Source organism: Ctenopharyngodon idella, chromosome 1, assembly GCF_019924925.1.
Source record: "Ctenopharyngodon idella isolate HZGC_01 chromosome 1, HZGC01, whole genome shotgun sequence".
Classification (NCBI taxonomy): Eukaryota; Metazoa; Chordata; class Actinopteri; order Cypriniformes; family Xenocyprididae; genus Ctenopharyngodon; species Ctenopharyngodon idella.
The window spans coordinates 188,103-211,598 of record NC_067220.1 but is presented as its reverse complement, the minus strand read 5'-3'; the positions used below and the strand labels follow the sequence as shown (position 1 = coordinate 211,598).

At 35.6% G+C, this 23,496-nt stretch overlaps 2 protein-coding genes across 2 annotated transcripts in view; one reads left to right on the top strand and one right to left on the bottom strand.

Moving 5' to 3' along the window:
* Window positions 1-23,496, top strand: part of LOC127511277 (B-cell receptor CD22-like) — an 83,172-nt gene that overhangs the window by 14,627 nt on the left and 45,049 nt on the right. The gene's annotated exons all lie outside the window — the stretch shown is intronic.
* Window positions 645-6,217, bottom strand: LOC127523882 (NXPE family member 3-like). Its single transcript, XM_051915438.1, has 6 exons — window positions 5,888-6,217; window positions 5,285-5,700; window positions 5,131-5,201; window positions 4,254-4,457; window positions 3,156-3,496; window positions 645-1,482 (listed from the first exon to the last, which is right to left on the bottom strand). The coding sequence occupies exons 1-6, from the start codon at window positions 6,215-6,217 to the stop codon at window positions 1,285-1,287; spliced, it is 1,560 nt and encodes a 519-aa protein (XP_051771398.1). The 3' UTR covers window positions 645-1,284.

Here is a 23,496-nt window from a genome sequence, read left to right as displayed (position 1 = left end):
ACGTTTCGCAGTTAATTGTGTACTGTGTCAGATTATTTAGGCCAATAATATCCAAAAGACTAAGCAATTATACGATCATGATGTTAAAGTAAACAAAAAAAACTCACCTTTCAGGTCACTGACAACAACACTGGCGAGTAGACAATTAAACAATAAGCAGGTCCCAGTAGGGTTCGTCACTTATTGGAGTCCCCTTGAAACATTTCCGTTGTGGTCTGTGCTATTTGCAGCGCGTTTCTCTGTTTGCTTGTGTTGCGAGGATTTGCAGCACGTTTCTGTATTTGCATGTGTTGTCAAACTGATGAAGATGTTTTCTTTATTTGTTGGTGTTTTTACTATTTGCATGTATTTTCTTCATTTGCAGCGCATTAAGCTCTCTTGGCTATCATATTTATTATCTGATCTTCATTGCTTATGGCATCCTTTGTAACAAATTATGTGTTTTGGTAAATACTGTTACAAAAACCTCAAATGCATATAAGAATCAAAGAGTCAAACTGGCCAACTAAAGAAAACACTGATCACCATAACAATGACCAAACATTTTCACTAAAACAACAACTAAACCTCTGTTAATTATCAAAAAGAACTGTAGACTAATGACAGAAATAAAGTCAGTCTGGTTTGTAATAAGAGAGATTTAATGTCAGTTGATTTCATGTAAGGCTGAGTCTAAGGTCAACTGTAGTTCTTGTGTTTCTCTTTTCTTCAGTGATTCTGTTTGTTATCATCAGGTTTCTTCAATAATCGAACAATCATCACTTAATTAATCACTTAAGTATCTAATTAACTCTAACAGTGCTTCAGTGTTACTTTAACACCCTGCGGGTGGTTCCCATATGAACACTGAGCGGTGTTGATTTAACAGTTTACTGTGTACTTACTTACTTACACTTTCCCACTATTTTAATTTAACTAAACAAACTACAACTCACCATCCTGTACAAAGGAAATGGAAAACATCAAAACCACCAGTGACAGGTTTCCTGAGGCAGGCCAAGGTGAAGTGCCACCAGCAGCTCTTAAATAGCCAGAGGCCTCAGGTGGTAGAAATAGTTGGTCCCTGCCCCCGTCTAATTGGCAACTGTGCTCAAAAAAAAAAAAAAAAAAAGAAAGAAAAGAAAAGAAAGAGACAGGAAGAAACAAGAGAAAGAGCAGGCAGGGGCTCGTAACAATCTCAGTGAGTCAGTGGTAATGTCATCACATTCTAATCCGGTCAGTGTTAGAGGAATTCTGGTTCCTGGCCCCGGATGAGGTTAGTTTCCATATCGACTGGAACAGGCCTCAGGTAGGACAGATATATGAGAGCAACATGTCGACTTCGTTAGCAATGACAACAGGTCCTGGGTGAATATTTTCACGTAGATAGTGACAGGAAGTCATCTGCCAGACATCTAAGAAGATTACTCCATCAATATGTCTGAACATCTCCCGCATCACTTTGTCCAACTGCATCATTAACCAATCAGACTGAAAAATATTCTGGAACAACACAGATTAGAATCAGAAAGAGCTTTATTGCCAAGTGTGCTTGACAAAACAATAATATATGGAAAGAAATGACCCCAAGATCTATTTCTCACTTTTCTCACTTGTTTATAGCTGAATGTTCAAGAAAGTGAATAGTGTCCATTTTTTTATGAAAAACTATTTATATTTTACTCTACTAACTTCAAAAGACTTCTAAAATAGCACTTAACCCTGTTTTATGTTTTGGGTCTACTGGTAATACTGGTTATAGGTGGTTGTTGTTGTTGTTGTTGTTTCAATTTCTCATTTAGGGTCATCAACATGGATGCAAGGTTTTGAAACTCTGAGGTGTCATGGAATGTGCATGCAACAATGTAATTACGCTTTTGATGTTGGTTTGACCCGCAATGTCACGGTTAATAACAGCTGCACAGACCCAAAATAAAATAATAAAAAATGGATGTATTTTGTCATGTCAGGTTCTCACTACCCTATGGGGGTGTTAACATTTACATTTACATTTATGCATTTGTCAGATGCTTTTATCTGAAGAAATGTTCCTTGCGTTGAAGGTGTAAATTTTTATCAGTTCAGGCATGATGATTTTACTGGGAATCAAACCCATGACCTTGCCATTTAAAAAAAAAAAAAAAAAAAAAAAAAAATATATATATATATATATATATAAACATTGAAAAAAATTGTTGCAATACTATTTATACTAATCATATTTTCCTAAAGGGAAGTTTAAAGATAATTGTTAGATACAGTTTCTAAAAAAATCTCATGTTTATTTTTGTTGTAATGTGTGAGAAGTATACAGTTTTTTCCTGATTTTTTTTTTTTTTTTTTTTTTTTTTGGTGAATAGCTTGTTTGCAATCATGTTGTTCTGATGATGCACAAAATTCAGGTGGAGGGCAGGAAGTGAAAATTAGAATGGACGAGATGGAGAAAAGTCTGTACTGTGCTGGTTTATAAAGGTATAAACAGAAAATCACAACATATGTTGGACGTGAACCTTATGTTATGAAGAGGAGCGATTTTTCTACTGAACTGAAAAACTTGCCTGCCACCGAGGCTGTATAGAGAATGTGAAGCTGCCGTCACTGTGGTTTCTTGGTTTGATCGATTTGAGCAACCGTAAACAACACAAAACATAGAATTTTTGAGTTTGTGATAACGATTCCTATATAGAAAAATTACCTCCTGCCCTCCAGCTGCATTTTGTGCCACAGCAATGACGTCATATGCAAACAACCTATTGTATTGAAACCATTTGGGATCAATTTTACCCACAACATAAAAATCATACCCAGAATTCAAACATAATACAAGGGTTAAGTCCTATTTTTTCATTTGGGCAGCCTCTAGTTGAATTTCCAATCATACTTCACTGTATAGAAGAGAGCTCACAAACTGCTAAAGTTTTTTTCTTCAGTGTACCACAGATAAAATTCAGTTATACGGATTTGGAATGATATGTGGGTGCATAAATGATGACAGACTTTTTAATTTTGAGTGAACTATCCATTTAAAAGAAGCAATTTTATGTCAATTGGAAAAAAAATATTGCCTAAACATTCTGAGACACATTTTTTTGGCCTATGTTTTTACACTTTCATGTACAACAAATGTACAAAATTTTCTTGTTGAAAACATAGGATTGGAAAGTGACTAAGAGTACCTTTAGTCCACCAGTGTTTGCAGACTTGATGATGATGGTAGTCTCTGGAGCGCGTCTCAGCAGTGCAACAACAGACTGGCGGATTTTGGTCACTTCATGCACATAAAATGTTATTGGGTGAAAAACCAGGTGAGCAAAGAATGTGAAGACAACAACTGCGTGAGCACCACCAGCTATTTCATCAATATCATTGGCGATATAGTGCAGGTCGGTAATAGGCATTTTACTAAATCGCAAAGGAACACCGTGTGGCCTCCAGTGAATAATGATATTATTTTTCAACTCCACAGCCATCAGGGGTCCACCTGTACGAGGAGTGTGGAGGTCCATCCTTTTTATGCCTAAAAAGATACATAAAACTAACATTAGATCGTAGCTTGAGAATGTCATACAACTTTGGAACCACAAAAGGGTGAGTAAATAATGACCAAATTTTCATTATTAGGTGAACTATCCCTTTAAGTGGCACTGATTTATGAACATGTCTCAATGTTGTTGCATTAGACACAAGATACTTAACCAAGTATCTGCAAACTGAATCTCCATGAGCTTTTTTCATTTTTATAGAACGTTTTTGATGCTTTGCTTGAAAAGTGTGCCACTTGAAAAGTGCCACTTAGGGGCTGTTTACACGACACCATTTTCAATTAAAAACGGAAAACTTTTTATGCATTTTGGCTGTTCATTTACATGACAGTGGCATTTTCGAAGCCTGAAAATGCAAACTTTTAAATACGGGTTTCAAAGTTTTTGAAATGATAAGATGATACCATTATCATCTCAGTGTAAACAACTAAAACTCAAATCTGTGAAAACGGTGACGGCATGCACATGTGTATTATGTGTTTAGTCTACAGGCATGCACATTTGTCGCAAGTGCTCTGTAAAAGAATGATTATGTGCCCCCCTAAAGCCCCGCCAGTGACAGCCCTGTTTTCATCTAATGCCAAGATATTCATGCATCTTTGGAATAAGAGCCCTGTGGGGCCTCTGTATGTCATTTTCTTATTTAATTTATTATGTACATTCATGCTATCATGTATTCAATTAAATAACAAAGACAACATCAATGACAAGTCATGTCATTGAATAACTTGCCTGGCACTTTTCTTTCTAAGTACTCGAACCACTGCCTTGTGGTGGAGTCTCCCATCAAATAGACTATCTTGTTTTTAAGACAATTTCTCATTTGTTCAGAACTGAACTGCCTGGTGTTGCATACCAAAGACTTCCAGACATCTTTAAGGTAGAACCCTGCAGGAATCGGTGTCGTCATGCCAGACCTGCATTTCTCCATTGTGCCTAAAGCAAAGATGCAGATTACATGAAAAGAATGTTTTAATTATGTGAATTTTCTTGTAACTAAATTTGATTTCAGAAGAAATCTGTCCTCTGAGGTCCGTGTATGTTTTGACCATTTCCTTTTTGGAAAAAAATCAAGAAAAAGCAGAGGAGGGCTTTTTTTTTTTTTTTTATGGAAAGAAAAAATGAGAATTTGAGCAAATTTACTTTTTTACACATCTTCTGAAAGAGTACAGAATCTCTTTCAAAGAGATCAATAAACCCATGAAGCGGTAATGACTGTGAAGCTTTGGGGTGACGTAGTCTTTGAAAAAATGTGATTTTCTCAGCTTTTTGTTTAAAATTTGGCTTTTTTATGAAACTCACCCACATTCAAGTTTTGTTTTTTGTTTAAAAGCAGAGGCTTTCTTTTGATATATTATACATTCAGATATTCATGCAACAAAATATTCTGGGGGCCATGAAAGTTTTGTGAAATTAATCAAGGCTGGCTTTCGCTGACAAAAAAAAAAAAAAAAAAAAAACGGAGGTTAAATATTCAGCCCATAAACCAATTTGTATACTATAAACAAAAAAGGAGAACTCAAGCCTAATTCTGGTTTCCTGTGATTTTTTCCTTTCTCCTTATTTCTTTCCAAATAGGAAATGAGATGGTCACCATATGTAAACATACCAATGCCTGCAGTGTTGGGAAGAACATTTATGATTTTGTCATCTCCAGTAATAGCAACATTTGTTAATTTCCTGTGAAAAAAAAAATAATAATACATTTTCTACACTTCACAATTCTACAATTATTCTGAAATTCATCTTGAATCATTACCCACTGTGTAAAAAATTGCTTCTCCAGGGAATTTAATGGGTTTTCCAAACCTCCCATTGAGTGATAAACCAGTCTGTCACAGGAAAGTTTCTTCGGTCTCTCACACTGCCACAATGTCCCCGTTTTTATATTCTTATACTCACAGCAGCAGTCTCCTTTCCTCCAACTTCCATCTAGACCCCACTTAAGATTACATTGTACTGTTTCCCTGATCCTTGTTTTATTGGGTCCTGGACCTTCAAAGTGTCCATTATAGTGGCTGCGTGGGAATGAAGACTCCCTGTATTTTTTAAGAATCCGCACAACCTCACTGGAGTGCTCTAGACGTACAAAAACTTGTGCCTGACCGTCCCAGGGCAGAAGAAGAGCAACAGAGTAAGTCCCATTACGATGATCCACAACCTCCCCGTACACACTCGCCTTCAAGAAGAATGGAGAAGGTTAAAGTGTAATGCAGAAAACTAATGTCTTTCGGTAAATAAATTTGAAACACTTATAAACTTAAACATAAATATGTTGTAAGTGAAACTCAATATGACAGTTGTCTTTATATTGATTTTAATAAAATACATTTTAATAATAATAATATATTATAAAATAAACACACCTTTAGCTTTGAATTGAAGAGTTTGGCTTGGAAATAGTCTCCTCCATATCTTTTCAGGTTCTTGTTGTGGTCTCTGGCTGTGATAGTAACAGAGATCTTTTCTCCCACTTTGTAAATCTCATTGAGTCCCACAATGGAGAATGTTGAGTGGACTGGACTTGTGCTCAGTTCCAGCTGAGTGATTTCTTGATCTGAACTAGGCCAGTCCAGAACCTTCTGCAGTCTTCCCCACTCCTCATCACTGATTCCCATGTCAAATGTGGATATTGTGGATGAATTATCTTTATTTATATGAACTGGTTTAGGTCTGGGAGGCTGAAATGGTCTCATGTTGATCCCACCTTTCAATGCACACAGAGCCTGAGAGAGGACCGACATATCATTCACACCAAATTATTTTTCCCCTATGCAAATGTTTTATGTTCATTGTAGATATGGATACATTGCAAATTTACAGGATTAAAGAGTATTATTTTACAATAAATTACTGTAGTTAGAAATTTACAGTGAAATTAATGTATGCTGGCTCATTTTCTTATGAAAAACAGCAAAATGATGCTAACATTACTGTAATTTACTGCTCTTGTTTTGCTGTGAATTCACATTATAAAGTGGTCTTTAATCATGCCAATGTAAGAAATTATATTGTTTACTACTGTAATTTTTGAAGTCACCATAATGGTGATCAGTGTTTCATTAGCTTGGGATCTTGGACCTTGTATATTCATATTCAAATTTCTGAAAGTCAAAAGTCAGAAGTGATTTAAGCAGAAATAGAGCTGTTTCCCCAGTAACCTCTGTAAACAAAGCAGCACTGCTTATACTACACGTTATGTGTAGGGAAGATGAAAAGATGCCATCAAATCAAATATTAAAAAGTCAAGGGTCAAGAGCCCAACTAAAGCAAACCCTGATCTCCATGATGGTGACTTAAAATTGTGATTTTATCTGTTGGTGATTCACTTGTTAACATCAGGTATCTTCACTAATGGTCAGTCATCACTCAATTAATCACTTAATTATCTCATTAACTTTAACACTTACTCAGTGGGTGGAATAAACATATGGCAGGACTTTTACTTTCTGACCCCTGGACTTTACACCTCTGGTAAAATTGCGTTACTGAGTATGCCTACAGTTTGAATTACAAACCCAATTCCAAAAAAGTTGGGACACTGTACAAATTGCAATGATGTGGAAGTTTCAAATTTCAATATTTTATTCAGAATACAACATAGATGACATATCAAATGTTTAAACTGAGAAAATGTATCATTTTAAGGGAAAAATAAGTTGATTTTGTAAGGAACCACGCATCGGCCCAAAAACGGAATCCGACGGCCTGGGCGAAGGTTAACGCGTGTATGCCTTTTCAGCGCATCTGTGAAGTTCACTTAATTTCACTCGTTTAATCTGACTCCAATTTTAAATGATTATTACTCTTAGGTTTTGTTCCCAATTGGAAATTAATCATTTGTTATGTATTAATTTTGATTTTTGATTATTCTGGGTATCTCATAATTTCAATTATTCGTTCATTACGGTCTCATCATCGCTTAGAGAAATTCACATCGGCCGACTGCGTTCTCACGGACATAAATTCGCCAGTTTATGGTCTAGTCAGAGGATGCAGAGTTAACTAATGCATTTGAGTCGAACCGCCACATGCTTGTTCATACAAAAATACAGTTTTCTTAGTCACGATACTGCAACTTGCTAATTCAATAACAGACAAACTCAAAAAGTCCCATGATGTGCCAATATGCTCCTTTCATGGGGCTCTCTGGCTTGGCCTGTCCTGACGCAGATTTACGGAAATGACGGACTCCATAATCTACTGGTCATAATGATTTCAGAAGAATCCAGAGTAAATCAAATATAACATTTTATTTGTCAAGTAAAAATGTATCATGTCAATTTCATAGTTGGACAATTAGAAGCCAATTCAGAAATAATAAATGCATAACATCAACTGAAATGCACATGCACACAGTGGTGGATTAGTGTTTGAAGACACTTGTCCACCACTGTGTGGGGGCTTCTGGCTACAGAAAATCCCCCCTGACTGCTTTGCACTTTACCTTATATACCAAGACCAGAACAAAAGGATTGTAAATTTTTATTACACCAACACCTGTTTTGGGGGAGAGGAGTGGGTGTTTCAACACCCAAAAGGAGGACAGAATTCTCCTTAGTTTTTAATCTTCTTCATAATACCAGTGACTGCTGTGAAATTGAGACCATTTTACCAATCGCACTGAGACATTTAAAATGATACCAAACATGAAAGGAATAAACAATAGATACACCAGATACATTATACTTCTTGGAGAACTTTCAGTGACTTGAGTCAGGGGGAAAGGAAGGAGGGTGTGTGTGTTTTTGGGGGGAGGGCTATTGCATCCTGTAGATGTGTGAGGGCAAGGCGTTGTCCTATGCTATTTCTTTGAGATCTTCTCTCCAGATAAGCTTTATTGCTTTATTGCAGGGTGCTTGATCTCAGTTTTTGTCTTAGCAGGAAAATCAAGTCTTACATTTTAAATTTCATGGCATCAACACATCTCAAAAAAGTTGGGACAAGGCCATGTTTACCACTGTGTGGCATCCCCTCTTCTTTTTATAACAGTCTGCAAACATCTGGGGGCTGAGGAGACAAGTTGCTCAAATTTAGGAATAGGAATGTTGTCCCATTCTTGTCTAATACAGGCTTCTAGTTGCTCAACTGTCTTAGGTCTTCTTTGTCGCATCTTCCTCTTTATGATGCGCCAAATGTTTTCTATGGGTGAAAGATCTGGACTGCAGGCTGGCCATTTCAGTACCCGGATCCTTCTTCTACGCAGCCATGATGTTGTAATTGATGCAGTATGTGGTCTGGCATTGTCATGTTGGAAAATGCAAGGTCTTCCCTGAAAGAGACGACATCTGGATGGGAGCATATGTTGTTCTAGAACTGGGATATACCTTTCAGCATTGATGGTGCCTTTCCAAATGTTTAAGCTGCCCATGCCACACGCACTCATGCAACCCCATACCATCAGAGATGCAGGCTTCTGAACTGAGCGCTGATAACAACTTGGGTTGTCCTTGTCCTCTTTAGTCCGGATGACATGGCGTCCCAGTTTTCCAAAAAGAACTTCAAATTTTGATTCGTCTGACCACAGAACAGTTTTCCACTTTGCCACAGTCCATTTTAAATGAGCCTTGGCCCAGAGAAAACGCCTGCGCTTCTGGATCATGTTTAGATATGGCTTCTTTTTTGACCTATAGAGTTTTAGCCGGCAACGGCGAATGGCACGGTGGATTGTGTTCACCGACAATGTTTTCTGGAAGTATTCCTGAGCCCATGTTGTGATTTCCATTACAGTAGCATTCCTGTATGTGATGCAGTGACGTCTAAGTGCCCGAAGATCACGGGCATGCAGTATGGTTTTCCGGCCTTGACCCTTACGCACAGAGATTGTTCCAGATTCTCTGAATCTTTGGATGATATTATGCACTGTAGATGATGATAACTTCAAACTCTTTGCAATTTTTCTCTGAGAAACTCCTTTCTGATATTGCTCCACTATTTTTCGCTGCAGCATTGAGGGAATTGGTGATCCTCTGCCCATCTTGACTTCTGAGAGACACTGCCACTCTGAGAGGCTCTTTTTATACCCAATCATGTTGCCAATTGACCTAATAAGTTGCAAATTGGTCCTCCAGCTGTTCCTTATATGTACATTTAACTTTTCCGGCCTCTTGTTGCTACCTGTCCCAACTTTTTTGGAATGTGTAGCTCTCATGAAATCCAAAATGAGCCAATATTTGGCATGACATTTCAAAATGTCTCACTTTCAACATTTGATATGTTATCTATATTCTATTGTGAATAAAATATAAGTTTATGAGATTTGTAAATTATTGCATTCCTTTTTTATTCACAATTTGTACAGTGTCCCAACTTTTTTGGAATCGGGTTTGTTATATTGAAACCTTTGACCGGCATATCAGTAGCCATTAAAGATATCTGATCGTAAACGGACTAATGAAAACCCTGCGGCTCATTCTCTCATCTCTCAGTCAGCGCGTTTGACACACACCCGCCTCCTTCTGCTGGTATTGCGCAGGTATTTTAATCATACCTGCCAGTTTTCTATGGTGTATTTTAATAACAAATGTCGAGAGCTCATTATTGTAACATGAGAGCACATTCATGCAATGGCAGAAAACGACGCAAGCTCTCAAATATACTGTGTGAACTGCCTCTCCTCTCACAGATGAGTGTGCTCGCACTCTGTGTAGTGTGCAATCGCGAATCTCTCCGTGCTCTTAAATTAGACGTTGTCAAAAGTTATCAAACAATCAGAATAGACCTCCATGCTTGACCGATGAAAATGCTACAGGAAATCTTATTTTTCTATAAGTGAAATGCACCAAAAAGTCTTTTGACAATCAAAGGTGGATCTTTAATTTCTTTACATTGTAATTGTATGTTTCAGAATGGGGCATTTGTATGATTTGGACATATAAATAATGACTGCAAAGTAATTGCAACTTTCAAGGCCCAGAAAGATAGTAACGATATTGCTAAAATAGCCCATAATAACGTTGCAGTCTATGGAAGGTCAAAAAGCTCTCAGATTTCATCAAAAATATCTTAATTTGTGTTCTGAAGATGAACGAAGGTTTTACGGGTTTGGAACGACATGAGGGTGAGCAATTAATGACAGAAATTTCATTTTTGGATGAGCTAACCCTTTAAGATACACGGAATATAAAAATTCTGTGTTGTCATATTTCAAATATCTCAACTGAATTGAGGTCATTTGTTTTATTTGTTCTTATTTTATTACTGACTATTTATTGTCTTTTTTGTAAATTCAATTCAGTTTGAAATCAAGCTTTCTTGTGCTGCGTGTGAGCTATTGCAACAAAGTTACCCTATTGTAAAGACACAAATACACAGAGTGCGCAAATGTTTAAGTGACTGTGGGATTAATTTAATGGTAACCAATCAATGTTTAAATATGTAAACAAAAGCCTAAATTAAAATATGTTCATCGTATAAAGCGGACGTGTCTCTTCAGAAGACTTGAATTAAACCGCTCCATCTAATTTGATTACTGTTACAATGAGAATTGTGCTTTTTGAAGCTTGAAAATAATGATATAGCCTTGACAAAATGGATGGACAAAAAATTAGATATTAAGATATCTATATGGCAGTATACAGTATGTGGTGGTTTTTCCAATGGTATTTAAAATGATACTGAATATTGATCATTTTCAAGGAATTGTATTGAAGTTAGAAATTACAGTATCGTGACCACTAATTCATGAACTTCGTCAATAAGGTAAAAGTGTGTTTTGTTGAAAGTAGCCATTTTCTACTTAGATCTATGTTTTGATTGAATATTATTGGTAATTCATTAAATATCATCAGCTAAAAAGTAATTAGTATTTTGAGTACTTTTACTTGTAATTGAGTATTATTTCAGCAATGTAACAGTACTTGTACTTAAGTACAAATTTTCAGTACTCTTTCCACCACTGTGATGCACAGACATCAATACTTGACATACAAAACACAATGGTGACACTCAACAAATAATAATAATAATAATAATAAAGATCAATTCTGAACATTACAAAATCAACAAACAAACAGCACAAACTGCTAAAAGTGAACCAAAATAAGTTCAGCAGTTATATCCAACAAGTATCAAAAAAAAACAAAAAAAAAAAACTCTACAGCATAATCTTGTGTTCAACAGTAAATGCAAACATCTTCAATTCAATTCTTCAAATCTCTAAAACTGCTCGCAACCTTGCACACTCATATTTAAATAACATATTCCAAATCAGCAACAAAATCTGAGATGAACTGTCATATGAATGTTTTCTATGACGCTTAAATTGGATTAAAAAACATATTTTAGGTTGCTTAAATTAACATGCATGTGCAGTCTCAAGCGTGCGCACTTGCTATATCTAAAATGTTTGGTCAGACTGGGCTCAGAGATGATCGCAAATAAGTAATGCTGTAAGCGGCCATGGCACTGATTGAGCAATCGTTATTATAGTTCAAAAGGGCAAACAGTTGAAGTTATCTTATTATGTTAGTTACAAAAAATGCAAAGTTGCATTTGTCATCCATCACCGTGACAGCAAGTGGACTTTTGAAGGTGGAATAAGTATGCTCTTTCAATCAGCAAGAGAGGAATAACATGGATGGAACTTTCTTGGTAAGGAGGATTGTGAGCACCATTTTCGCATCTTGTTTATTGACTTGTTAATAGAAACTTGCTGCGGAATATGTGCCGATCGGGTTCTAGTTGAGTCTGTCTTCCCGGCTGGGTTTGGGTCCAGCTTTCTAATAATAGACAGGTCCACGTCGGTTCTGGGTAGCACATTTACAGGTCTCTTTGGGTTCGGGTGCGAACTTTTGGACCCGTGAAGACCACTAAGCTGCTTTCTTGAAAACGACAAATATTAGATAGAATCCATTGTTTTCTACAGTATATTACTGTTTTAATGGCAATTTTTTACAGTGTATATCCCGCAATTCAGACTTTATATCTTGCAATTGTGAGCAAAAAAAGTAAGAATTATGAGATAAAAGGGAGCAATTATCTTTTTGTATTATTCCGTGGTGTAAACAAGCTTCCAAAACCTATTGATTTTAACATTTAAAATACACTTACAGCAGTAAAACAAATTTCTACTTAAAATAAAATTCTGCATTTTGCTTGCTAAATTTAGTGCCTAAATTTAATTGAGATTTAAAATGCATTCTTAATTCAGTTGAGCTGAATGCTGAATTTGGAAGAAATAAAACATTTATTTGATGATTATTTAACATCTGCTTTAAAAATTCTTATAAACTTACCAAAGAGTACGATGTCCAAAGAAAACATGCCAGTAGTAATACACATAGGCTTAACCTGTAGACTGATGATACATGGACATAATCAATATCCAAATCCTTCAAAGCATGAAACCATTTTGACCCATGTTATGACAAATGTAATAATGTCCATAAATTACTGATTACCTGGTGTATTTGATTTCTTCATAAATTGTGTGACCATGGCTAAGTCTTTTGTTCTCCTATTTTATGTCAGCTTGTGAGTGAAGAACTGGCCACACTGCTATGAAAATAAGGCGTTCCCATTAAGTTTATTACATTCAGTTGAATGTGGCTGTCTAAAATGCAGCAGTTCTTTTTTTACTGTTTATCAAAAAACAAACAAACAAACAACAACAGCAAAAAACCCAGAAACACAACAATATCCAGTGTAAACACTGGCACTCTTAAAACATGATTTGTTGCAAGGAAAATCATACCACATTCAGCTGATCACTATTACTTACTCATTCGTTAACCACAGTTTATTGTTATACTTGGTAATAAAGCTCTTTCTAATTTTAATTCTAATAGTAGAAATAAATAATAATAATAAAAAGAAAGGAGAGAGCAGAGCCACTTCTGCTTTTATTTTTATTTTATTTATTTTATTATTATTATTATTATTTTTTTTTTACCACTGAACACATTGTACCATATGTACACTTTAGGTACTAATATGTATGTTCATTTAACTGACTTATGTTCTTAGTTAAACCAAATAAATAATTATTTTATTTTAATTTTAAATAATTATTTTATTTAAAATGTTTCAGCTCTGTTTCGGTTGAAAACTTTTTCATTCACATTCATTTCTACTGCAAATAATAACTGATGTGATGTCAGCCACTGAAACATCAACTGAAAACAATTAAATGAAATGAAATTAAATTGTTTTTTAAAGTCACCATTCTGGTGAATAGCATTTCCTTTAGTTGCTTTAACATTGTGTTTAGAAAACATGTGTTAAAGAAAGCCAGAGTTGAGATAAGGAGGTGCTTATTGTTTGTTAGTGAATCATTAGCACATCATAAAGTGGTTTGTGTCACTGATCACATCTGAAACCATCTGAATCACTGATCGTCAGGGTTTAGTGTTATTAGTGTATTTATTATTAGATATAATAAAAGATTTACAAAACTGTGAGGGGTGTATTCACTTCTGTGAGATACTGTATATGTATGTATGTATGTATGTATATGTGTGTGTATATTACTTATCTTCAATAGAAAGATAATTATAATAATGTAAATGAAGTTCCAAGTGTTCAACCAAAGGGAACACTAATCACAATAATGGTGAGTGAAAACAAAAACATTATAGGAAAATCAACAACAATTTATGTAGTCAGCTTATGTGATGTTCTTTCAAATGTTTCAGTTGTATTGATAATTCAACATTTAAAATTACTTTTGGAAATGAGCGAATACAACTAGAGAAAAATAACTGCAGAAGTGGAGGAAATTAGTGAAAAGTCTATTAAGAACTGCCCTGCCTCAGAAATGTTTTTGTTTGTTTGTTTGTTTGCTTGACAAAATGGCACTCAAGCCAATCAATATTCTTAAATTGAGTTTTCTGAGTAAAAAAGGCATAGTATGTGAACTACGAGATTATTACAATTAATTTAAGACATTATGTAAAGTTAACTAAAAGTGTTGGTTAGAATCACTGTTGGATTATACAGTGTACACTGTAAAGCCTTGCTGTAAAAAGAAAAATGGCCAAATTCTGACAATAACATACAATTTTTCATTAAAACAGTAATATACCATAGAAAACAATGCATTCTGGGAAATATTTGTTGTTTTTGAGAAAATAGCCTACAGGAATATACTGTGAATTAACATCGCTTAAAGTCGACACTCCGAGGCTGTGTTCTAAATCACACCCTATACCCTTGTTCACTATTGCCTACATTAGTTCACTAATATAGTCCACTTGACAGAGTGAATGAAAAGAAGTGAGTGAATTCAAACACTGATGAACACCTGATAAGCAGAATCACTGAAGGACAGAGAAACAACACCAGAAAAAAGAGAAGAGACGAGCAGAAACACAAGAACTACAACTGACTTCAGCCACACTGAGTGTCAAACCAGTTCACAAATCAGTTTGACATTATTTCTTTCATACATGTACAGAAGTTCTTGTTGAGAAATAACAGATTTGGATGTTGATGTTTAATTGAAAATAAAAATTTATTGAAGTTTGTAGTTACCATCGTGGTGACCAGTGTTTGCTTTGGTTGGGCTCTTGACTCTTGAACATCAGTTTACTCTGGCTACTGTAACTGAGTGTTTATAAAGCACATTTTTTATGACAAGAAAAAGCTGAGAGGAAGTTGATCTGGTGTTTTTGGCTGTTGTGATAATACTGTAATCATCTTCGACTAATTCGCTGATCTCTTTCTGTGTCTAATCTTTGATTTCATGGGTATTTTATATTGATTATACTATGTCTGTGATTTGACAGTGTAAGAACCTGCAATGTTTCAGTAATCAGTTATTTTGAAGAATATTGAAGTCACAAAACATCTTGAGCTCCTGCATCACTTAGACACACACAGACATCAACAATCAGCATATGAATCTCAACAATGGTGACATTCAAAAGTTTCATATCGCAGTGCATGCTGGGTGCCAGTTTGGTTTTACTGTGTTTAGAGTATTGGAAAACACAAAAATGACAGTAAACAAACAATATCATACTGTATTTTTACAGTGCATATGTACTATGAAGGTACCCAGCATGCAATGCAGCATGAATAGATTATTCATGTTAAGAATAGTTTGATTAACTTATTTAGCTTATTTTTATTCCAGCTTGTCATTGTTTTATCAAATGTTTTCATTTGTTACACTTTTGACTTGGTTAGAACAGAATAATATGAATATGAAAATTTGAATATGAATATACAAGGTCCAAGATCCCAAGCAAATGAAACACTGATCACCATTGCGGTGACTTCAAAATAATTACAGTACTGAACAAAATAATTTCTTACAGTGGCATGATTAAACACAACTTTATAAAGTGAATTCACAGCAAAACAAGAGCAGAAAATTGCTGTAATTTTAGCATCATCATTAGCATTCATAAGAAAATGGCCCAGCATGCATTAATTTCACGGTAAATTTCTGATTACAGTAATTTATTGTAAAATAATACTCTTTAATCCTGTAAATTCCTGTGTAGTTATTGATTTTAATGATGGAATATTACTAGAATTTGTCTTGGTTACAGGAGAAGATAGAAGATAATGATAAGTATTGTTCTCAGTTATTTAATTACAGGGGAGAATCTGAATAAAGTTTTATTGTACCTGTCTATAATGGCAATAAAGTGTCTTCTTCTTCTAAACCTTTTGAAAGGGTACCGCCACAGTGACAGCCTTGTTTGGACCTTCTACCCCACTCTGAGAATTACACTAAGGGTATATTTACATGACAACGATGTACTAAAAACTGAAAAGTTTTTCCTTTGTACAGATGATGGTTTTTAGTTGAAAACGGTGTCATGTAAACAGCCCATAAGGAAAATATTTTAAAAAATTGCAGGTGAGAACCAACAAAGACGGTCAAACAGGTTTGTTCCAGTAGAGGCAGAAATGTCATAGTCTATTGTTTTATTAGTTCATAAAATATGTTTGTATAGCTGTCCCCATGGTTTTGAGAATGGGATGTTTACCGACTGTTATCAAAGTCTTTTACAATTCCTTTACTTTACACCCATGTGAATTATATGCACTGTTCAACTGCTCAGTAATGCAAATATCTAATCAGTTTTTTAGGCATGTAGACATGGTCAAGATGATGTGCTGAATTTCAAACTGAGCATCAGAATGGGGAAGAAAGGTGATTTAAGTACTTTACTGCCAAATTCAGTCAAGTTTTTACAATACTGTAAAAAAGCTCAGTTTTACTGAGTTTACAGTATAGGAAAACAAAATTACTGTAAACAAACAATATTATATTGTATTTCTACAGTGTATATGTACTATGAAGGTAACCAGCATGCAATGCAGCATGAATAGGTTATGCTGTAGAGTTCATTTACATGTTCTATTTTGAAAATGTTTGACTTTAAAACTGATATCATGTTTTTATGTGAATGAATTATCTGTGAATATTCCCAAAATCTCTGACAGTGCAATCTCTCTATGGGTTATGTGATTGTTGTCATTTTTATAAAAAATATATATAAAACATGTCTGTATTAAAGTAAAAATGATTGATAAACACATCTTTTGAATGGAATAAAAAACAAGTACTTTGGGTGTCTTGTTCATTATATTTAATTTCATCTAAAAGCAACAGAACTTAAATTATATCCAGTTTATCAGCAACAAAGCGCATGAGTGTGAATCCTGCGATATCCGCCTTTGATCTCAAAGGTGTCTGATTATGGCGGGCCGGAAGGTCCTAAAATAAGACTAATGATAGTCCTGCGGTGGATCTGTATACCCACTATCCTCACGCAGCTGGCAACTCACTTTCCTCAAGTGCATTGACCGAATATTATAATAAAATCTATGCCTTTTTCAAATACTGTGATGACACAATAACTAACATCGTACATCTAGTAAAGTTTATATTTTTTGTGTTGTAAATGTCATTTATTCTGAAGCACAGATTCTGCATCAGAAGTGGCATTTAGATGTATTTACACACACACACATTATATATATATTATTAAAACAGACATGTTGATCTGCTTTATCAGTGCAGAAATGTTTTCTGAAAACACCTGCAATTGCTGATAAAGAAGCAACTCAACAAAAGTGAAGGGTCAAGAGCTCAACTAAAGCAAACACTGATCTTCATAATGGTGACCTAAAACTAAACATTTTCAATAAGACATCAACATCTAAACTTCTGTTAATTCTCAATAAGAACTTCTGTAGACGTGTGACAGAAATAAAGTCAGTCTGGTTAGTAATAAGTGAAGCTGGTAATGCTGTTTGTGGAGTTGTTTAATCAGATCTTGAATGTCTTTTATCTTCAGTTCATCTAAGGCTGTGACTGAAGAAAGTTGTAGCTTGTGTTCTTATTTCTCTTTCTTTCAGTGCTTGTTCACAGCAGGTGTTTGAATGATTGAAAGAATGTTTCAGGAACATCATACTAACCTTTAAATAATGTTCTACTAACATTAAGGAAACTGAACATTTCATGTTCTTGGAATGTTACAATTCAACGTTCCTAGAATGTTGAATTTTAAATCAAAATTAAGTTGAAAAAACGTTTGAGGAAAATTATACCTTATAAAAACTTTCCTCTAACGTCAAGAAAACTGGACGTTTTTTTATGTTCCCAGAACCAACACTGAATATTTAGAGAATGTTCTTATAACACAATTCTCTTAGCTGGAATAACATTATTAAAAGACAGCACACTCTCAGAAAAAAAGGTACAAAAACTGTCACTAGGGTGGTACCCTTACAAAAGAGGTATACATCTTTGTGTCTAACAAGTGCATATTACTATCTCAAACGTAGGCCTACATATTGGTAACAAAAATGTACATATTAGTACCTAAATGGAAGGGTACATGCAATGGGTCTCAGTGACAGCCAGAGGTGTAAAGTCCAGGGGTCAGAAAGTAAAAGTCCTGCCATGTTTTTTATTCCACCCACTGAAGCGGTGTTAAAGTTAATGAGATAATTAAGTGATAAATTGAGTGATGAGTGACCATTATTGAAGACACCTGATGATAACAAGCAGAATCACCAAAGGAGAAAATCACAATTTTTAAGCCACCATCATGGAGATCAGTGTTTGCTTTAGTTGAGCTCTTGACCCTTGACTTTTTAATATTAGATTTTGTTTGGACTGCACTGAGTTGTAACAGCCAGACAAGCAAAGAGAAAAGATGATCAGATGTTGTTGGTTATGTTTTCACATAATCATTATTTGTTCTGAATCACTGAACTCATTTAGAGCCCAATCTCTGAGTTAGATTTACATTATTGATTACAGCAGCACTGTGATTCTACAGCAGAAGATTAGCTTTTTCAATATAATCCAAAGGATTTCACAAAAGGTGTTCTGACCAAAAAAAAAAAGAAAAAGTGATTTATTTAAAGACACAGACATCAAGAATCAGCCTGTGAATCTCAACAGTGGTGAGAATAATAAAGCATGTTGCAGTGCATTCTGGGAGCCACCAATCAAAATTCATCCATGGCTCCCATCATGCATCGCTGCATGAATAAATTATGAGCTTAATTGTCTTAGTAATTTCCTTTATTGTCACTATTTTTATTTATTTATTTATTTTTTTGTTTTTATGTGACTTTTTAGTAGCTTGTTTTCTAATGTTCAGAGTTGATCTGTTTATCAGAATAAGTTGCTTGTCGCCGTTGTTGAGGTTCATACGCTGATTCTTGATGCCTGTGTGTGCATAAAAGAAAGATTTTTTTTTTTTTATTCAGAACAACCTTTGTGAAATCCTTCAGATTATATTGAAAAAGCTGATCTTCTGCTGTAGAATCACAGTGCTGCTGTAATCAATAATGTAAATCTAACTCAGAGATTGGGTTCTAAATGAGTTCAGTGATTCAGGTCAAATAATGATTATGTAAAAGACACCACCTGACCATCTTTTTTTCTTTGCTTGTCTGGCTGTTACAACAGCCCAAACAAAATCTAATATTAAACAATCAAGGGTCAAGAGCCCAACTAAAGCAAACACTCATCTCTACGATGGTGGCTTAGAAATTGTGATTTTCTCCTTTGGTGATTCTGCTTGTTATCATCAGGTGTCTTCAATAATGGTCAATCATCACTCAATTTATCACTTATCTCATTGACTTTAACACTGCTTCAGTGGGTGGAATAAAAAATATGGCAGGACTTTTACTTTCTGACCCCTTGACTTTACACCTCTGGTGACAGCTTTTGTACAATTTTTTTCTGAGCGTGCATAATACTTAGTTTGTTATAGTGATAATATTTATGTATAATTATTGGATGGTGTAAAGGATTGTGTATTTTGAATGTTTACGACACTGTTTTGGATTTGCAAAACTCTGCAGGCCAGTGGCCCTCCAGGACCGAGTTTGCCCATCCCTGTCCTTTAGTACAGGGGTTCCCAAATACATTCCTGGAGCCTCCCCAACACTGCATGTTTTCCATGTCTCCTTAATCAAACACCTGATTCAGATCATCAGCTCGTTAGTCGAGACTCCAAGATCTGAAATGGGTGTGTCAGACAAAGGAGACATGCAAAATGTGCAGTGCTGGGGACGCTCCAGGAATGTGTTTGGAACCCCTCCTATAGTAATAGTCCCCTAAACATTCCCAGAAGGTACTGAATGTTCCCTGAAGGTCCACCAAATAACGTCCCCCAACCCCGAGAATGTTCTGGGAACGTAAAATTTCTTGCGGGGTATGTTCTAATATTTCTGTTCTATTGTGTACTTGTATTTGTCTTACTGCTACCTTGGCCAGGTAGGATAAAAAAAACCCAAAAGATTTTAATGTCAATGAGACTTCCTGGTAAAATAAAGGTAATTGAAATAAATTAAATGAAATATAACTTGTGTTTCAAGTCCGTGCTTTGCATTTACACGCGTTTGACCAGCAGATGTCCTCAGTATGCATGTTTGAAACAGTGGCTCGGTTGATTCTGAAACAAAAACATAAATACAAAACAACTTTAACAATCTTTAACAAACTAAATTAATATATAAGAATCAACACACATAAAACACTTGTCACGATGCAAATCCAAAACAGTGTCGTAAACATTCAAAATACACAATCCTTTACACCATCCAATAATTATACATAAATATTATCACTATAACAAACCTAATCATCTAACACACACATACCTCTGAGTGTAATAGAAACGCTGCGTGATACAGCTCGTTGCTATAGGTGAAATACGGTGTCTACAACTTGCAACTTGCCCACGCGCTCACACTCTTGCATCTGGGGTTACCTCTCTGCAACCCAGATAGCAACATTGTGTCGGCCCAGATCCGGCCCACATCTGGCACATGTGGCATGATGATCTGGTCCACATGCTGCAATGAATTACGGTCCTTGTGTGGGCCGCTTCTGTTTGCCAGATCTGAGCCACAAGCAAGCCATAGCAATGCCACATGTCAGCCAAGAACAAAGAAATAAACCTAAACTGGACCTTATCTGAGCCACAAAATCTGTTTATATTAAGTATAGAGTCATCTCAGCCTTAATAAGCCTGTTAACAAGCAGAATCACTGAAGGAAAGAAGAGAAGAGAAAAAGAGACGAGCAGAAACACAAGAACTACAAATGCCTTAGATGTTTGCTACATTTCAAAAGATTATTAAACAGCAGCACAAACTATGCAAAATCGGCAGCCCTTCTGGTGCACTCAGTGTCTGAATTCACTCACTCGTTTCATTCACTCCTTCAAGTGGACTATATTATTGGACTAATGTAGGGAATAGTGAATGAGGGTATAGTGGCGATTTCGAACACAGCAACGCTCTCTTCCTCTTCTTCTCTATTAGAAATCCGGCAGTGTAGACGCTGCTAAGTGTATTACTGCCCTCCACAGGTCAAAGTTTGAACTAATTGTTATACTTGCACTAGCATATTCTAAGATTTAAATAGACTTTGTATTCATTCTGGTAGTATACTCACTCAAAGCCTTTGATGGCAGCATTCCTTCATCAGCCTCTCTCCACCGGATAAACACACATGTGATCATCTGTCCCTGTAACATCCAGACAAGATTCAAGTTTCCTCTGAGATTTATGTGCAGATTTACATGTTGAGGTAGTTGATGGTGTGTTAACTCACACAAATGTTCCTTAATTTATCAACAATACTAATGGACAAGAAAAATAGATAACTTATGTTTAGTTACTGTAGATTTTTTGACTTGTAGATTTATTTATTTACATTATTTACATTCATATAATGTAAACAGTGTGTAGGAAACTTTTCCCTCGTCGAAGCAGAGACCAGGAGACGTTGGGATATCTTTCAAGCAGAAGTTACTCTTTATTGAGAAACGCGCTGTGCGTCGCTGTAGTCATCCAAGTCCAACTAAGGCAGTGTACTTGGTAGTTCATATACATTCAAGGGGGAGGGATACATAGAGTAGAGGTGGAGACAATCTAAACAAAGCATGCAAATGCAGTGCAGGAATCAGCCCGTTACCGGCATTTCCCAGCCATGATCTAATCAGCATAACAGTGTCATTCAAATGCATAGGTGCTAATCCAATCAGTCTGACAGTATAGCCCATACCTTCACATTATCATAGAGACAAAGGCAGAACTAGAAAGTCATCCTTTTTACCTTAAAATGCTAAATACAATGTACTTCACCATAGTATTTCATGTGATGTTATGTCAGGATGTAGGATCAGCAGATCTTAAACAGATTCTTAAATTTGTAATCCCACAAGTGTTGACAACAGTGAATTCTACATAATAGCACACATCATTCTGATTAGATGTCTATTTCATATTGTGATGTGCTCATCTGCAATACTTTTCGAAAATTTTTCCTTTCAGATGTTAAATAAACATTTAGTAAGCATCTTTAAGATGTATATAGTTTAGAATTTATGTAAATCCACTTTGGATTACGTGTGTTTACTAGCTCCCCTGTTATCTATACACAATAAAATGTGTTTTTACAGCAAATTCACAACTATACTATACTGTCTAGCGTCTTTATACCTTCAACACTTTAACAGTTTACTCTACACCTCAACAAATTTTAACACAAGGAAACGTGTTTTTTTTTTTTTTTTAATACATTTGAAAACATCCGTGTCGCTTTTAGTCCTCTGAGTTTGAATATGACGTATCCTCTCCCTCTCCTCCTGGGAAAGCTGGGATAGAAAAGTATCCATCGGATGAGCGCTCAAAAATCTGGGCAGGAGCAGTAGGCCATCCGGGAACTTCTCGCCTACTCTTTCATGTATACTGAGCTTTTGATCATACTACTCCTTTCACGTACTGTTTTTTCCTACTATATAGTAGAAAAGTAGGCATATTTGAATGCACTTTAAGTATATGTACGTCCGAATCTCATGTGAATTAGTATGTCACCCAGGTAATTCTCGCCTACTCTTTTATGAATACTAAGGATTTGGATATACTATTTGTTCGCCTACTGCTTTTTGCCTATTATATAGTAGGGAAGTATGCGGTTCCGAATGCAGCCACCGCGATTAGCTGCTTCAGGTGTGCTTGTTTGGAGCTGAACTCTGTAGGACGGTGGCTCTACAAGAGCAGGGTTGGAGATTCCTGCTCTAAACCAACAGCAATGAGTTTGACTAAACCTTAATATACTCCAGCATCCAAACAGTGAACTAACTGTAATATTTGCATTTACTACATATTGCCTTATAAAAATATGATGAGAGTTTAAAACAAACTACAAAGAAATATAATTTCTGATTCATGACCTCTAAAATGAGACACTGTTCATTTGTTGTAGGTGTTGCTCTGATGTCAGTCAGAATGGCTCCTCCTCTTTCTCTGATCTTTCTGATCATGATTCATGGTGAGTCACTGCAACAGAAACACTAAAGAGAGTTTTGCATGTGTTTTTTCCTCCAATATCCTTCATGCAAAAGCTGCTGCCATTTTGTCCACTATATGAATTCTGTGTTTCAGGTGTTTCTACTGCTGTTTGGGGTGTGAGTTACAGTCCTTCACACATCTGTGCACTAAAGGACTCATCAGTGATAATGAGCTGCACTTATACATAC